Here is an 18781-nt window from a genome sequence, read left to right as displayed (position 1 = left end):
TACAGTAATCAGTGCAAAAAATATGCACTGTTACTGTACTAATGACACTGGCAGAGAAGGGGTTAACACCAGGGGCGATCGAAGGGTTAAGTGTGCTCCTAGGGAGTGCTTTCTAACTGTATGGGGGTTATAATAAGTGGATGAACACAGAGACCTGTGTTTCTAAATAGGAGGAACACAGGATTCCTGTGTTCATCTCTGACAGAACAGCGGTCTGCCTTGTTTAAAATGGCAGACCGCCGTTCTGTCCCCATGGGGAGTGATCGCGGGTGCTCATCGGACTTTACTTCTGCTGGACCTGCTGATTGGCTCCTTCTCTGGCCAATCGGCACGTGTGCACGCCCCCACTATCTGTTACACAAAGCGACGTACTAGTATGCCGTTTAACGTAACAGAGCCAACCTGCTGCAGTAAAACCGACAAGTGGGTAAATAAGGCAAGATACAGATAAAATGACAGTGGGGTTTTGATTCATTTACATGCACAATGCATCTGTTGTTTTGGGGAGGAAAAGCTGGAGTTCTGCTTTAAAGTAAACCTTTATGAATGAAAACTGAACTTATCCATAAAATAAATTTCTTGGAAGTACATCACGACTTGTCAATATCTGGACCAATTTAAGGTCCAAAAGCAATCCTATGAGGGGTAGGAAAAACAGCAAACAACAGCTAACAGGTCCCAAGAACCACAAAAAGATCTAAAGGAAATGGTCAAAACTCAATGGACCACCTGTAGGACTTTCTGACTGAAGTCGGAATCAACATGCTGTTAAAGTCAGCAATTGTGAAGATGGTCCTTGAGGCAGCAGGTCCTGATGAAGGTCCAAAGAGAGTCCCACATCCTCTTGGGTCATTCCTGAGAATCACCGGAGTGCCCTCTATCTCTAACTTCCAAAGCAAGTAAGGAAGGATCTTTAGAGGGGAAAGGCATAAATCAGGTGGAACTGATACCAGAGAGTCACCAGGGCCTGAGAATGGCTGCTGTTAATCTTCTTTACACAGTCATATATATCTCTATCTACGCTCTCATTGGTTAGCGCATTGGTTCATTAACTCCATCTATACCTGGATGGAGATAGATTACTGAAATTGCTATTTGTCTGGCTGTTAATTGGACCTGCGGGAGTTGATACTTTAGATCAGTGGTCCTCAACCCTGGTCCTCAGGGCCCACTAACAGGCCAGGTTTGCAAGATAACTGAAATACATCCCAGGTGATATAATTTGCTGCTCAGTGATTGCAGTACTCTAGTCTGCATCTCCCCAAGGTAATACTTAAAATCTGGCCTGTTAGTGGGCCCTGAGGACCGGAGTTGAGGACCACTGCTTTAGACCACTAATCATAGTATATATCTTTATGGAATATAGAGTAGCATATAGATCAGGAAAAGTATATAGATCAGGAAAAGTCAGAAACCCTTATCTGCGTACTTTTTCCTGGTCAAAAGACTCAAGGTATTGAAGAAAGATAACAAGTATGACAGCTAGGCAAAAGATCAGTAATGGCAGTCTCCATATTTCTTCAATGGCAGGTTTCCTTTATGGGAGACAGGATAGACAATATTCTTTTTGAGAAAGGCACCCTCCATGCTTTGGTACAGTTCTCATTTCTAGCAAACTATTAAAGTTAATTTAAAGGCAGGGACAACTGTATGGACTATATGCTACAAGACTTCATTGACTAGTAACTATTTTGGATACAAACCATATAAGGATGCATAGAAAAGGGGTAAACAAATCTCAAATTGTGGATTCATGGGCATGCTCCAGGAGGCCCATAGCCATTTTTTAAACTCTTTTGCCAGATGTACTTTGCAGTGGGGTATTGAAAGTTGGGTTTCCATGTACTACTGTGCATGTACACAATGCTATTATAGGTACTGGAAGGAAAATACTTCCCCTTTGCATGTCACATCATTTTTAGTATGGATGAGCTCAGGTGTGCTCTGATCCTAGTCTGAACCCACCTCACCAGGAAGCTCTCACTTGGGCAATGATAAGGCACCAAGGCATTCCCCTCCCTGCAGTCGAACACATACATTCCTCTTGTATATGTGGAGCTGCAGTGAGGGTAATGCTTCAGCACAGTACAGATGACAGCTTACTGGTGGGATCGCTCAATTGGGTTTGAACTATGATATGGCAAACACACCTGAGCTCATCCCTGATTTTCAGTAGCCAGGGTGCCCCCATTTTAATGAATAGTGATTGTGTTTACCATTAGGGGTCTACCCAGAGAGGACATAAGGCTGCTTTTTTATGTTTGAATGTTATTTCCTCAATATTAAACCTTATCTAACTCTGATAACACATTGTACGAAATGGTAGTTTACCACTACTAGTGCTATTATACAAAAAAAGGAGTAAAGCTCGGGACAAAGCCCTGTTCAACCCACTCAGCGCTTAAATGAATGCAATCTCACACCAGGGGTATTTACCTGTGAGGATGAATGAACGAAATGCTTACTTAGATCACTGACACTATGCAAGTCAAAAAGCTGCTGCTATAAAATAGATAATATGATAACAGGTGAGTATATAAAGTGAGCCTATATATAAGCACTAGCAGCGCTAATACCTCTTAATAACCAGAGGAACGAATGTATCTGTATTCGAACAAATGAATTTGATCAGGAAAATATATAGTAGAAATCTTAATATCATAAAGGGTAAAAGGCATGCAACAGTGGATATGAAAGTCTCTTAATCCCAGTGATGGAAAGATAGCATGGAATAGTCCCAAACAAGGAGAACAGTCCTTTGTTCGTTTCACACCAAACACAGAGCCTTCACCACACCGACGTGCTCCCCTAGGTATTGCACACGTACCCTCATAAAAAGGATCAACCGCCTTATGAAAACAACCAAGTAATCATCCACAGTCAAATCCCGCTCCACCTCCAGATCCAGGTGTCGGCTCCACGCTCAGGATCCACAGTTCATAATAAGCTCATGAAATAAAAATAAGGGGGCCCATAGTGTAACATGTACAAACCGATAGTTTATTGATAAAAGAGATTGCACTCACATGGAATAAAATCTTAACAAGCGATGTAGATGTACCAAAGGATCATCCCCCTGTAACTCCCGCCACCGCCGCTGACTCCACCGCACCGCAGAGCTCGGATGCCTCCGTAGCCAACTTCCTGGTTGGACGGACGTGTCGTCAGCGTGACGTATGACGCTATGCAGGGTTGCCTAGGTAGCCGCGTGCTCACGCACTGACGCGTTTCGTCATCACGGACTTCAACTGAGGGAGTGAGCACGCAGCCCGGACACCCCACTTAAATCCGGTTTGTTCCGGCGTGGTAAGATGTATAGCTCGCAATTCTTTCCCGCTGACTAGTATGGGAAAACAGCAGTATTTGATGCTTTTATAAGTTCATTTTATGGGCTCATGTATGGTGGATGCCATGAATGCTGCTGCTTTCATTGCAGTGATTTATTTAATAGAATGCGGGTAATTGGGTGGTATATGAGCAAGTTGGCTCCACTGTCCGCAGAGATGGTTCTGGATGGCTGTTGGCGCCTCGCTTCCGGTTTGCGGCTGTGAGTGATCACTTGCTTCACCGCCCATTTGTTTTGCTATTTAAATGAGGTGTCCGGGCTACTATATATTTTCCTGATCAAATTCATTTGTTTGAATACAGATACATTCGTTCCTCTGGTTATTAAGAGGTATTAGCGCTGCTAGTGCTTATATATAGGCTCACTTTATATACGCACCTGTTATCAGTGCTATTATAACACTGTCAGTGTTATTTATGGCCCTTCATGATAAAATCAATGTAAAAGTCAATTCACAAGGATTAACTCAGAGATTATCATTCCTTACCCACTTCAGGCAAAGCATGTTACAACTGCTTCCTTGACTAACTGATTATTCGATCATGCAACGCAATACCCAAATTAATTTATATGATTTTTTAGACATATAGAGATGCCTTTTGTTAGTATTTTAGAACTCGTTTTTTTTTTTTTTTTTTTACCATATAAAGGAAGAAAGGTTTGTAGATAAAAAATAAAAAAAAGCCCTTACCTACTAGTATAAGGCTGGGTTCCCATTTATGCGAATTGGATATCTGCCTTTAGGTAATTTAGACATTTCGGTACGTAAAAGTGATCCCCCAAATGTATGGTTTACTACAGACCAAAGCTGAACTGTGAAAAGCAATACTTTAGAATGTGGCTGTCATAATTCCTCATAGTATTAATGTTTCACATCTGAATTCTTTGGAAAAATAGCCCTGGGATACCATGCCATGGGAAAAAAACTAGCTCCTTTACTTGGCACATATGTACCCTATGACATCCCTGCTAAGAACTACAAGTATTTATGCCCTTCATTCCTGTTTTTAAATGCATCAGCCTTTTCTGAAAGTTGGAATGCATATTTGTCATGCTGGTTCTAAGGTAGAGTGACACAGCATACAGTAAAAACAATTGTTTCAGCTTCACTAATCCTGAACAAGCAAGACCAATATGTGGGAAAACCACAAAGCATACAGAGTTTTCAAAGCTCTTCTTATACATTAGCAGCTAGAAATTCATCACATAACATTAACATTGAATCTTACATGCAGTTATGTGCATAAAGTAAAAAATAAGTGTTTATTCTATATAATGCAATTGACTGAAGCGAGAATAGAGCAGCAGACTTCTCACCTGAGTGACGAAGGGCAGAAAATCCCTGTTCATCTTCCCATTCCCAGGCCTGTCCACTCTCATTAAACACAGAGAGGTATTCAGGAATTTCTCTGTACCAGTCTATTTCCATGCTGTGAAGATACATTATTAGAAAAATCTTCATAAAACAAATAAACAGTAATCACGAGTCATTCTCCCAACAAAATGTGTCACTGTGTTTTAATAACTAGGACTATTCATTTACAATTGATCATTAATTTATTTTAACAAAACGAGAATTCAACAAGTCCCAGTCAGTGAGTGATTTCTGGTATGTTGGGTGAAGAGAGTTAAATAATGAGTGGCTTGCCTAGTCCATTTAAACCCATGACATCAGCAGATGATGTTGGCTTGAGGTCAGACCACAGACAGAGCACATTGTGTCCAAAGCCAAGTCCATTATGGGTAAAGAATAGGCGTTATATCTGCATAACTAACCCTTCTAGTCTGTTGTGCACATTTAACCCCTAAGAAATTAAACTCATATAGAATTACCTTTAAGTATGAAAAGATTGTAAGAGGTATTTTTATATAAACAAATATATGATACATTTTAACCTATGTCTAGTGTACCAGTTCTGTTCCACAGTAATGAATTGAATGGGCACACTTGTAGAAAGCAATATGTACTGTATGTAGATATTATATAAATATATCTTGTGTGTGGTTCATATGCTTTATATGTGCTGCTACAATAATAGTAATAAAGTGTTCACAGGAAAATAATTTGTACTGTATTTAATGTATTCAAAATTGATGCTAAATTATAAAAAAAAAAAGGTCGATGTTACAGCTATGTGGATCCAAGAAAGTGTACTGAAACACCTGAATTACAATATTGCTGTACACTAAATAAATATGCTGGGGCTAATTTATTACATCTGAAGACAAGAATTAGAAAATGTAAGTTTCCATTAGCAACCAATGAGGTTTCACCTTTCTTTTTATGCAAAAATGTAACAAGGACTGGTTGCATCAGCTCGGCTTTTTGCTGATTTTCTTTTCACCACTTCACCTCACTGAGTACAAATACAGATGCATTTGGAAGATATGGCCAGGGCATAGACCAGTATAAAATACTGTGCCTGTATAGGGTGCACTTCAGAAGATTTCCACATGGAGGATTTATTCCCACCCTTATGCAGTTACAGATTTTATTTATTTTTTCCAATACATATTTTAAAAGATCACAGTCTAATATTAAAAAGAATCTCCAAGCACTGAAATGAGTAAGTAAGTTACTAACGCTCTTTAGAGAAAAACGCAAATATACTACTGGCAGTCCCGGGTTACGAACAAGATAGGTTCTGTAAGTTTGTTCTTAAGTTGAATTTGTATGCAAGTTGAAACAGGTACATTTTTTAAGTGTAAATATTTGGATAGAATAGGGAAGGGCAAACTGGCCACGCAGTGACGTGGGATTGCCAACAGGGCCGCCAGACAGTAGGGGGCAGCATGCGGTAAGCAGCAAGATGTTTGTCCGGACCAGCATGACGTTGCGCTTCCTCCATTCTTAAGTATGAATTGTATGCAAGTTGGATGTTTGTAACTCGGGGACTGCATATAATGTAATTTAGCCATTTTTGTAATCTTTAACCAAGCTCTCTCATGTTCTGCTGTATGGAACTGCTGCTTCCTATCTTCCTATCTGCTATCTATCTATGGGAGACAGCAAGGAGCCTCCCAAGTGAAAGTTTTCTTCTGTCCAGCTAGATGGAACTGCAGCTTCTTGTAACATGATTCTTTGTGACTTCTTTGAGATACAGCAAATAGCTTACAATGAGTGTGGCTGAGATTTACAGACCTGAACTCTCATATAGCATAAAGTGTTTTTTTTGTTTAAAAATAACAAAAATGGTATACTTACCTGTTCTGTGCGGTGGTTTTGCACGGAACAGCCCAGATCCTCCTCTTGGGTCCCCCGCCGGTGAATCTGGCCCCTCCCTGCTGTCCATTTCCCCAATAGCAAGCAGCTTGCTATGGGGGCACCCAAGCTCAGCAGCTGCTCTGTGTGTCCATTCAGACAGAGAGCCACGGCTCGGCCTCGCCTCCTCTCTCTCCTAATTGGCTTACTGACTTTGATTGACAGCAGCAGGAGACAATGGTGCCCGCTGCTGTGTCTCAGCCAAACAGGTGGGGGAGTACTGGACAGCCAAGTCTCTTGTGCAATATCACTAAATCGAGATGGGGATCAGGTAAGTATTAGGGGGGCTGCTGCTCACAGAAGGTTTTATATCTTAATGTATAGAATGTATTACGATAAAAAACCTTCTGCCTTTAGAACCACTTTAAAGAGGCTCTGTTATTACTTCCTACCCTGACAACAACGTTCATGTAGGCAATCAAAATGATATGCACTTAATACAGAAATTCAAACTATCTAAGCAGAGATATCTGCGCTGCTATGGGGCTTACACATTTACACTTCTGGGAGTATCATATCCTCAGACATTTGGGCAACTATAATATCCATAACATCCCATTACTATCAATGTGCCAAGCATGCTCACTGCCAAAGACCAATTATGTACAAGATTATTTTATCATCTGACCTAAAAAGGATTTTTTTTTTCTATCTCAAGTGTGCTCCCTCTGAAATACAGATCATTAACATGAAAGCAATTTAAAAAAACAAATGGGATATAACATCTAAAAAAGCTTTAAAAACCAGATGTTGGCAACCTAATGTGAAATGCTTCCAGAACTTACTTGTTAATACAGTCTCCTGTAAAGGGATCACAATTCCCAGCACAATCACATGGCCTGCAGCCATAGTCACCAAATCCCCAGTACCCCACCATACAGCGGTCACAGCTAGGCCCAGCTACACCAGGTTTGCAAGGGCAATCTCCATTTTGAGGATCACAGGTTGAGAAGGTGGTAGAGGGAAGCTTTGTTGAACCAACTGGGTTACAGGAACATGCTGAAGAAACAAGAAATTAAAAAAGTTATCAACTATAAAACAGATTCACAGTGCAAGCCAATAGGAATACCAACACATAAGAAAAATATAGAGTATTTTATAAATACAATTAAAAAAAAAAAATATCAAAAAATATCTGTACAAAAGGTACATAAAACAGTTTTATAGTGCATTTAAATATACTGTAAATTGCACGTTCATTTAATAACTTTTAAATAACTAATAAATGTTTGTATTTATTTATCTACAACTGCTACTTCAGTTAAACACTTTGCAATTATTTTCATGAATAGGGGGACTAGGCAGAAATGTCCTAATGCTCCATATGTTCTTACACAAATGAACTCCTTCACTATGTTTTTTGCATTTTTCTTTTAATATTCCAGAATATAAATTCTCTCACACAAACCCAAAAGTAAAATTACAGAAACAATTCTTTAGCCTTTTTTAGCCCAACAAAAATAAAATGGAGGTGTTAGGAGTTAGCCCATGTTTTCTAATATGTTTTGGATACTCCCACAGTGAGATCTAGGAGTTTTGAGTGTTCCCACCCATCTTCCAACACCTCCTTTTGTATTTTCCATAACATAAAATAATCCCACAGGAAGAGTGGGAATGCCTCTTAATAGTTGAAGCAAATATCAGTTTTGGGTACACTAGCCCTTTAAAATAGAATGGCCAGGAAAGGGTAGAGCACCCTGGGGTGCCTGCAGGTTTATTTAGGGGTGCCTCAAATGACCTGTGCACAGTCAGCCTGTCGGGTTCTCCTGAATGATCAGTGCTGCTGGCTATAGATATAGATCAGTGATGGCGAACCTTGGCACCCCAGATGTTTTCGAACTATATTTGCCATGGTGCTCAACTACACAGCAGAGTACATGAGCATCATGGGAAATGTAGTTCCAAAACATCTGAAGTGTCACAGTTCGCCATCACTGATATAGATCATTGTATTCTGGCGGCGGGAAAGTCTCCCCTGCTGTCAGAATACAATAGCACAGCGGGAGCGATTCCCCCATCCATATCGAATGTGTGGATAGGGGAATCTGATAGTTTTTAGTTCAACCCACTGGTTAACCAATAAAAAAAAAAGTAATGTATTGACTGCCTTACGATAAAAAAAAAGTAATGTATTGACTGCCTTACGATTGCATGGTCATCCATAACAATATAATTTCTTCAACCAGGTAAGCATGTTCCTCTTATATTACTATGCTCTTTATTGCCTTGTTGTTTTATGATCCAAACAATAGAATGGAATAATGCCATGTATGCTAGGGCAATACACCTACATTACAGTTACAACTTTACAAGATTGATTTCAAGAGAGAAAACATCTACCACACCTCCAAACCATTGGCAAATGCATCCATCTTTGCCTTTAATAAAATTCATAAACTCCACTGACCTTGGCATAGAAGAAATAAAGAGAACTGATCTCACAAAGCATGATGTACTTTGTAAGTGGACATTTCTGGCATATTGCCTATTTAACTATAGTCTTTATTGAGTTCAAATAGCACCATCGTTTTATTCTTTCAGGTCTGAAAGTCACCTATGATTTACTTCTGCCTTCCATCCAGCCAGAGCAAGGGTGCTTTCAAGAAAGACCTACACTCTGAAAAACTGTTTTCTAGCAAGAAATTTAGAGCACAGTAAATACGGTGGATATTACAAATACTTGACATCAAGGCTCCTAAGTGCACATTCATAAATTAGCTTTCAAAGTGATTTGGCATCTAATGCATTCAACAACCTACAGCTTTCTAAAAATGTAGCAATCTGATTACCCCAGAATACACTATCATAGTAAATGAAAAATTACCCCCCTGCTACTTACACTATGAACTCATTTAGGCATACATTTCAGTATAATGTATTCCAGAAGCTCTTGCTTCATGCATAATTGCATGTAATAAGAAACTTAAAGTGAAAGTGTTATTATTTAACACAGTCAGTCCTAGGAAAATAATAAGTTTAATTAGCAAAATATTTATGTATGGTTTAGTATACCTAAGTGCTACACAAGCCATTTAGTAATATTATTATTAATTAGTTATTACATTTAATTTAATTATTTTTAAACTTATTTTTAATATGTTTTTATTATTAAATATTTTTATTTTAATTATTTAATTTAATAATTGTATTATTATTAAAAACCTATTTAAATTTATCAAATTTTCTATAGCTGCCAAAAACGCAAATGTCGCTTCTTTATAACCAAGACAACTATACTCCAACAACCAACTCAATGTGTCCTTTATACTGTGCATAGAATGCTTCCAGATATATACACTGCTCAAAAACAATAAAGGAACCCTTTGAAACACATCAGATCTCAATGGGGAAAAATATCTTGCTGGATATCTATACTGATATGGACTGGGTAATGTGTTAGGAACGAAAGGATGCCACATGGTTTGATGGAAATTAAAATGATCAACCTACAGAGGGCTGAATTCAAAGACACCCTGAAAATCAAAGTGTAAAAATGATGCAGCAGGCTAGTCCATTCTGCTAAAATTTACTTAAAATGGTACTTTAGTTTGTATGGCCTCCCCCTGCTTGTATGCACGCCTGACAGCATCTGGGCATGCTCCCAATGAGACGACGCATGGTGTCCTCGGGGAATTTCCTACCAGATCTGGACCAGGGCATCACTCCTAAACAGACTAAAGTGCAACCCAGCGGCGTTGAATGGACTGAAACAAAATGTCCCAGAGGTGTTCTATTGGATTTAGGTCAGGGGAGCGTGGGGGCCATTCAATGATATCAATTCCTTCCTTCACCCTCCAGGTACTGGCTGCATACTCTCGCCACATAAAGCATTGTCATGCACCAGGAGGAACCCAGGACCCACTGCACCAGCCTAGGATCTAACAATGGGTTCAAGGATTTCATCCCGATACCTAATGGCAGTCAGGGTGCCATTATCTAGCCTGTAGAGGTCTGTGTGTCCCTCCATGGATATTTCTCCCCAGACCATCACTGACCCACCACCAAATTGGTCATGCTGAATGAGGTTACAGGCAGCATAACATTCTCCATGGGGCTTCTTCAGACCCTATCATGTCTGTCACATGTGCTCAGTGTGAAGCTGCTCTCATCTGTGAAAAGCACAGGGCACCAGTGGCAGAGCTGTCAATTCTGGTGTTCAATGGCAATCGCCAATCGAGTTCCATGGTGCGGAGCAGTGAGCACAGGGCACACTAAAGGACGTCGGGCCCTCAAGCCACCCTCATAAAGTCTGTTTCTGATTGTTTGGTCAGAGACATTCACACCAGTGGCCTGTTGGGGGTCGTTTTGTATGGCTCTGGCAGTGCTAATCCTGGTCCTCCGTGCACAAAGGAGCAGATACCTGCTGATGAATTAAGGACCTTCTACGGTCCTGTCCAGCTTGCCTAGAGTAACTGCCTGACTCCTGGAATCTCCTCCATGCTCTTGAATCTTCTGGCAATGGCAAGTATTGATGTGCCATCCTGGAGGAGTTGGACTGCCTGTGCAACTTCTATGGGGTCCAGGCATTGCCTCATGCTACCAGTAGTGACACTGACCCTAGCCAAATGCAAAACTAATATTAAAAAAAAACAGTCATAAAAGGTGAGTTGAGAAAAAAGAGGTCAGTGGCCTCCATCTGCAAAACCATTCCTGTTTTGGAGGTCGCCTCATTGTTAACCATCTAGTGCACCTGTTGATAATTTCACTAACATCAAAGTAGCTAAAACTGATTAATAACCCCCCTCTGCTACTTAACTCACCAGATCAATATCCCAGGAGTTTACTTGACTATGACTATGTCATTTTTTTTTACTAGTAATGATCAGCGATTTTTAGCAGGACCGTGACATTGCGGTGGATAGATCGGACACCTAAATTACATTTTTGACACTTTTGGGGGGACCAGTGACATCAATACAGTAATCAGTGAAAATCTGACTGTTACTGTACTAGTGACACTGGCAGGGAAGGTGTTAACAGGGGCAATCAAAGGGTTAAATGTGTCCCTAGGGGGTGCTTTTTAACTGTGTGGGGGCTGTATTCATTGAATGAACACAAAGACCTGTGTTCCTAAATAAGAGGAACACAGGATCCATGTGTTCATTACTGACAGAACAGCGGTCTGCCGTGTTTACAATGGAAGACCGCCGTTCTGCCTTCACGGGGGGCGATTGCGGCTGCCCAGTGGCAAACGCGGCCGCCAGACCTGCTGATTGGCTTTCCCCTCTGCCCCCACTAGCGGTGCCGCGAAGCGACATAGTTACGTCATTTTGCGGGACAGAGCCGACCTGCCGCAGTATATGTACTACTGGCGGTCAGCAAGTGGTTAAAAAAGGATGGCCACCACTTTCTGGTCATCAGTTGCTTAGGCCTTCCAGATGTATCTTGTATTTAATTCTTTCTAGACTACTACTACTATTAACCTGAATGATTTTGAAGTTTGAAAGCTTACTTTGTGAAGATCCCCATACAATTACTTCTTTGAATTCTGTGATACATACTGTATTCACTATGCCCTGTGGGTAGGCATCGCTGTGTCACGGAATTCACAGAGCCTGCCTTCTGAACTACAGAGATGCTGAGAGGAGGGGTTTCAGGAGGCAGATTCAGTACAGGAATCACTGCTTGCAGGCAGCAAGGTACCATGGATACGTAATCCTTGGAAAATGAAAGTAAACAGTAGAGGAGAAAATTCAAAGTATGCAGGGAATCTAGGGAGTTGCTGAAAGAGATGGGCAGCAGACAGGCAGCACCGACAACATTAAAGTACATTTATATTGGATTGTCAACTATACCAATTGTGTTATTGCTATTACAATGCTGATCCTATAAATGAAAAGTAAATGACGTTAACATAGAACTCCTTTAACAATTTAGGATGTTTTTGCACAATCTTATGTATTTTTTATAAGCTGCAGGACTCCACTGGAACTAATTATTCTCCACATTTAGACTTGGGGTCTAATAAAATAAACTTTTAGACTTTAGGTCCAATAAAATGAACCTTCACAAATAATAAAATGAAGTGTCGAAAATGGCTGTCTTTCTGATTGTAATGGTTGAGCAGAAGATTTATTTTATCAAGTGCGGTATGTGGTGCCAGGGGCACTGTTATTGTATCCAGTGTTACAACCAGAACACACACGAACATTTTGCTCAACTTATATTCGAGCACCTGCCTGACATGTCATGACTAAAACTATTGACAGATGCAATGTCTTTTCAAACAAATAAATGTTTTGGTATTCCTCTCATCCTCCCTAGCGCACTTTACCTTTGGCAGTTGAGATATGAACCATTCATTTGTCATATAATAGGCTAATCATCGTGTCTCTCTCTATGAAAAAGTGTGAAATTAAAGTGTTACATTTAGAATGAGGCTGTACATATTTGTATTAGTCATGCTTGTTTAGTCTCACGGAAAGCTGTCACATTTTTTTCCTTACATTTAACAATTGATGTAGAAAAAAATGAAGCACATTTCTGACATTCTTGTCAGCTAAAAGATTTATTTCAAAAACATGAAGGAACCAGCTAAAATGTTGCACTATTCAAAGCAAATCATTATATACGCAATTCTCTGTCATATAATCTTAAAACCTTGTTTCCCTACAAGGGCAAGGTAGGGGATTTTTGCTCGAGGGAGCATAGGCAGGCCATACACTATAGATTACTTTCATTCAGCCTGCAGGCTGAACAAAAAAAAATCTAAAAGATTTCTACATTTTCACGTATGATACGGATGGACGATTCCTCCCTGCAAAGATATTGTATTGTTTTATTGGTAAGGCTACCCATACATGATAGGATTTCTCTCGTTCAGCCCTGTGCGCTGCAGGGGAGAATTCAATGGATTACCCTAAACACTGTGAATGGAGCAATTTTCCTTGATGCTGTTGTATTCTGACAGCCACCTCTTCTTCTTCTAAGAATGTCTTAACAGTGCCTGGAAACCAGATCAGGACCCCCTAATCACCTGTCAGCAACAGATCTCTACTAATAGTGATATATTGCTGGCTGCAAACAGCCAGCTTTTGATCACTGTAGTAGTGATCTACTGCTCAATGTAAAGGCTGGGCCGAGCTGCAATAGTTCTGTCTGAGACTCTGTGCTGTAACATCATTACATCCATGATGTAAACTCAATGCAGAAGCAGTGTTTTTACAATCATGTCTAAGGAGTATTTTAAAGGTGCATCAGAACCCCAGCACAACGCAAAAGTGTGAACAGGGGTTGATGAACTCAAGTGATCTGTGACGATACGCATTAGGAGGAGCCAGGTGATATCACAGCCAAGAACCGGAAGTGCTTCAGGAATAACAGTGCAGTATCCCAAATGATTATTTCATACAATGCAGGTTATTTCATTTTAAATGTGAGTGCAGTTTTTAATACATTTTACAATATCTGTTATTTCTACACTATGGTGTTCCTATGTGGCTTTAAGGCTAAGTTCACATCTTGGCGTTGCTATTTACAGGTGTTTTTTCAGGCATTTTTTTGGACGTTTTACAGGCGTTTTTACAAGAGTTTTTTTGGGCGTTTTTTCAGGTTGACAAGTGACCAATGGAAAAAAATAAAAACGCCTGTAATCTGCCCAAAAAGAAGCTCATGAACTTTTTTGAGCGTTGGGCGTTTTGCTTAAAACATCAAAACGCTCAGATGTGAACAGGGGCCATTGAAATTAATAGGATTTGTCTTTGGCATTTTTTGAGCTGATCCTTAGAGCTGAAAAACGCTCAAAAACGCCAAGATGTGAACGTAGCCTAAGGTCATGCTACAGAGCTAAACAGCAGTACAGTGGAGTTATAAAGAGATATTGTCTCTGTGTGCAGTGGATGAGAGGGGTGTCCAGGAACACAGAGAGACCTATTATATTATCCCCAGAAGGTGGGGAAAATGCTCTTTTACCTATTTTCATCTATAGGTCAACATTTGAAGGTGAGGGAACATCCTGTATTATGGCTGAGATGGAGCACAGTAGTTTTCAAGAGATTTTACAACACCTGGATTTTGGGATCGCTGACCTGTAGGAAGATCACGTTGTTGAAGCACAATTATTCTAAAAAGACTGTATTGAAGGTCATGGAGACTCTTTTCACTACGTGGGACCAAATACTTTATGATTTAATGATATATTTTTTGTATGCATTTGTAATTTGGGTTAATTGGTTCAGCACTGAAGATATAGTAACAATTATTTATTTTTATAAGGCAGCGCATCACATTTTAATATCAATATCTTATATTTTATGGTGAACACACAATGTGGTGATTGCAGCAGCTGGATCACATAAGGCTATTATTTACACGTGGAAATAATGGCAGCGCATGAGTTTGTTTGGGTTTATAAATTTTCGGTATTGCTGGGGAAATACCCAGCTATACAGGGAATGGCAAATTTTGATAAAAAGGCTGTGTGGCTCACAGTCAACGGCACAGCCAAGAAATAAGGTTATCTATCTTCTGTCATGTTGTGCAGTGTAAAAATATATGTAAATGAAGGTTTGGCTGTACAGAATTGCAAATCCAGGAAAGACTGTAAACATAAATGTATTTGAACTGTGTATTTAAATGTTTGCCAGGGGTTTTACTTCATTGGAGGTAGCAAAGTCTACAGCTAAAATATTCAGATGTCAACTTTTACTGTTATTTAGAATGCGTTAGATTGATAAAACAAGTGAGCCAGACAATCTCTGTTTATCTGATATCTTCCTTTGGCCTTTAATGTTGCATTTCTGTCAAAAGCAAAGACAAATTAAGCAGCAGCCACACTTTCAGCAGCTAATAAAAAGAGTGTCTGATAAGAAGATCAAACCACCACCCACTAACTCAGCTTTTGGCTGAGTGCCACTGGCTGCCTTGGTTTGCGAAGCACGTACTTTAGAATAACATACTGGACTAACTGCCTACCTGTCTTTGTAAAAAAGTATTCTTGGACACACTAAATCATATTCTTTTCTCAGGAACCCACAATTGAATAGTGAAGCTTATGTTTATTTATATGTATTTGTATTTCGTACCTTAAGCATATAAAAGCATAATAAAAGGCAGTTCGAAAATCATTTTTGGACTAAAGTTAAGCTATTTTTGTAGTTGTTTTGCGTTTGTATGACCACTGTGGCCACACTTGAAATAAGTGAGTTTGCATGCTGTATTTGACTAATCCCTGTGTTTTCAAGTAATTTGGGATCAGTTCCATCTGAGCCTCTAAGCACTTAATACAACATGACACTGAGGATTCTTTACAGTAAATATTCAACATTGCTGGAAGCATACTGTTAAAATTGAGCATTTATCTACCCATGTACAGATACAATAGAGATCTAAAAAATGTTAGGTTTCACGTTAAACATTTATTAGTCTAGCAAAAAATTGCTTTTATAAAATATCTTTCTTAGATTGAAGATGCCAGAAAAATGTATCTATAAAGTTGGAAATTTACCTTATTTTACTGCCTGTTACATTATTATGGACATTTTTTTTTGCTACCTTTTGTTATTATCAGGATATTAATAATGACAATTCAAAATACATCCCACTTCCAGTTCAATGAGCGTAATGGAGAGTATGCAAAGCCCAAGCGGTGCAAAATCACTTAGCCTGTATACTACACCAAAACATATTATACATAAAGTAGTATAAGAACCATATTAAAAGCAACATTTTTTAAATAAAATATGCTGGGTAACAGTCAATGCTCATGAGGCGTTGCCTTGCCACAGCCAAGATTGCTTTATTATTCACAGTTTCATTAATGCTGGAGAATCTAGATCAAGGCTAGATGTGAACGGACCGGGTCGAGACAGGGGGCAGATGAATGACAGTATCTCTTCTATGTATGACAGCTCCCATAGTCGCAGTGCTGGAAGTATAGTGAGAGCTATACTATCCAGCATCAATAAATGGTAAATTATAAAGGTGCAGGTGCAATTGTAGTGGTGGTATACACCTCATGAGAGTTAACAATTAGTTACATTGCACATTTATTAGAACATTTGCCTGGAAGTCCACTTTAAAGTGGTTGTAAAAGCAGGGCATTTTTTTACCTTAACCACTTAAGGGCTGTCCTATAGCAGTTTTACCGATACCACTACGGGATGGCACCTCTGCGCCGGATCATGTATAATACATAAGTGATGCGGCTTTTCTGGGTAGGGGGCACAAATGCATATGGCAATCCTCCAGCAGAGAGGCAGAACGGCGGTCTGCCTATTTGAACAAGGCAAATCCCCTTTCTGACAGGAGGGAAGGCATGAATCCTGTGTTTCTGCAAAGCAGGGACAAGGATCCATGCCTTCCCGTAGTAAAAACACCTCCCATACTACATATAAACACTGGTCAGGCACACAGTTTATCCTTTGATTGCCCCTGATGTTAACCCCTTCCCAACCAGTGTCCTTAGTACAGTGCATTTTTTTAGCACTATTCACTGTACTAGTGTCACTGGTCCCCAAAAAGTGTCAAGTGTTAGTGTCCGAATGTCTGCTGCAATATCGCAGTCCCAATATAGGTCACTGATCGTTGCCATTACTAGTAAAAAATATATATATATAAATAAAAATAAATGAAATGATCCCATAGTTTTTAGATGCTATAACTTTGCGCAAACCAAACAATATATGCTTAATTACCAAAAATATGTAGCAGAACACATATTGGCCTAAATTTTTGAAGAAATTAGATTTTTACATTTTTTTTTATTAGATAGGTTTTATAGCAAAAAGTAAAACATTTTGTTTTTCTTTTTTCAAAATTGTTAGTCTTTTTTTTTGTTTATAGCGCAAACAATAAAAACGGGCATAATGCATGTCAATGGGATTGCGGATGTCAGCGGATGACTATCCGCTGACATCCGATTTGCATCCTTTCCGATCAGTTCCGTTTTTTTAGAACGGAAAAGAACCCTATTTTTTTTAAAAACGGAACGGACGCAAAAACGGATGTCAGCGGTGTCATCCGCTGACATACGCAATCCCATTGACATGCATTATCTCCGCAAACGGATGGGATGATAAACGGACAAACGGAACGGACACTCCAAAAGTGCACCCGTGTCTGTTTAAAAAAAAGTCACTGAGCGGAGGAAAAAACTGAACGGACCATGTGAAAGGACCCTTAAGATAACATTTTTTTTAAATTGTAATAATGCAAGCATGAAGCTGAATGTAAATAAATAGTTTGCAAAACATGTGATAAGGATTTCCACAACTGGTGAAATAAAGAGGCTTAAAGCTCAGCCAATCCAGTATATTGTCTGTGTACCATGCTTACCCCAGCACCAACATGTTCTTCCATTCCAAAACAATCTTGGCTGGGTGATTGTTTTCCACCCTAACTAGCAACTGTGTGTATGCGGTATGGACATAAAACTGTAAGCAGGGACTGTGGAATGTCATGTATTGTGGAAGATGTGGCTTATAAATAAAGAGAATATACTAATAATTACGTTAAAAATATTTTTGCCATAAAAGTAGGGTTATATTCAAGGCTTATGTCAAATATTCTTTAACAGTCACAAAGTCTGAAAAAAAGTTTGATATTAATTTTCTATCAATGTCTCCAGGCAATGAAGCTGGAGCCAAATTGGACCAAGAAAAAAAGAAAACATATCAAAGTGTAAATAATATATAATTGAATGCAATTTACTGCTATCGCTGCCAGCTGTTTGTGTGATGGTTGATCAGACAAGGGGTCTCCTACTGATATTCTCTTTTATTTCTCTTTTGTGACTCAAAAATACATATTTTTTCTTTAAACATATTTCACATAAGTAAACTATTTCATCTACTAAAAATTCCACACAATATGTTCCAGATATTTAACTTTATCTGTTTTCTTTACATTATATATACATAAGGATTCCCAATGCCAGTCTGTCACTTGTTGCAGCATGTAAAGTATAAGTATCTAATGTCTGTTAAACACAATACGTTTAATGCACTTGACACAAGTATATGAACTGTTTCTTACTGGTTGATTCATCATCCCTTAAAGTAGAACTTAAAGTTCAACTTCAGGCAAAATTCTTTTTTCAATTGCTTCCTATGATCTCCCCTCTAACTTATTATGCCAACTGTTACGTTTTCCTTACCTGGTGAAGTCAGGTATACTTATCTAGTCCCCATCTAGGTTCCCCCGCTGACATCACTTTAACCCTCGCAGCCAGTCCT

The 18781-nt window shown here is 39.3% G+C and overlaps 1 protein-coding gene across 1 annotated transcript in view; it reads right to left on the bottom strand.

Annotated features, from left to right (window-relative positions):
* NTN4 (netrin 4) overlaps positions 1–18781 on the bottom strand; it is a 203968-nt gene that overhangs the window by 23283 nt on the left and 161904 nt on the right. The window contains exons 6-7 of the mRNA XM_082254458.1: positions 7394–7607; positions 4664–4776 (exon numbers count right to left, since the gene is read on the bottom strand). Of these exons, the coding sequence (XP_082110584.1) occupies positions 4664–4776; positions 7394–7607 (327 nt within the window). The remainder of the gene's footprint in view (positions 1–4663; positions 4777–7393; positions 7608–18781) is intronic.

The sequence above is a fragment of the Pelophylax lessonae genome (assembly GCF_965119305.1).
Source record: "Pelophylax lessonae genome assembly, chromosome: 4".
Taxonomy (NCBI): Eukaryota; Metazoa; Chordata; class Amphibia; order Anura; family Ranidae; genus Pelophylax; species Pelophylax lessonae.
This window is presented reverse-complemented; position numbering and strand designations above follow the sequence as displayed.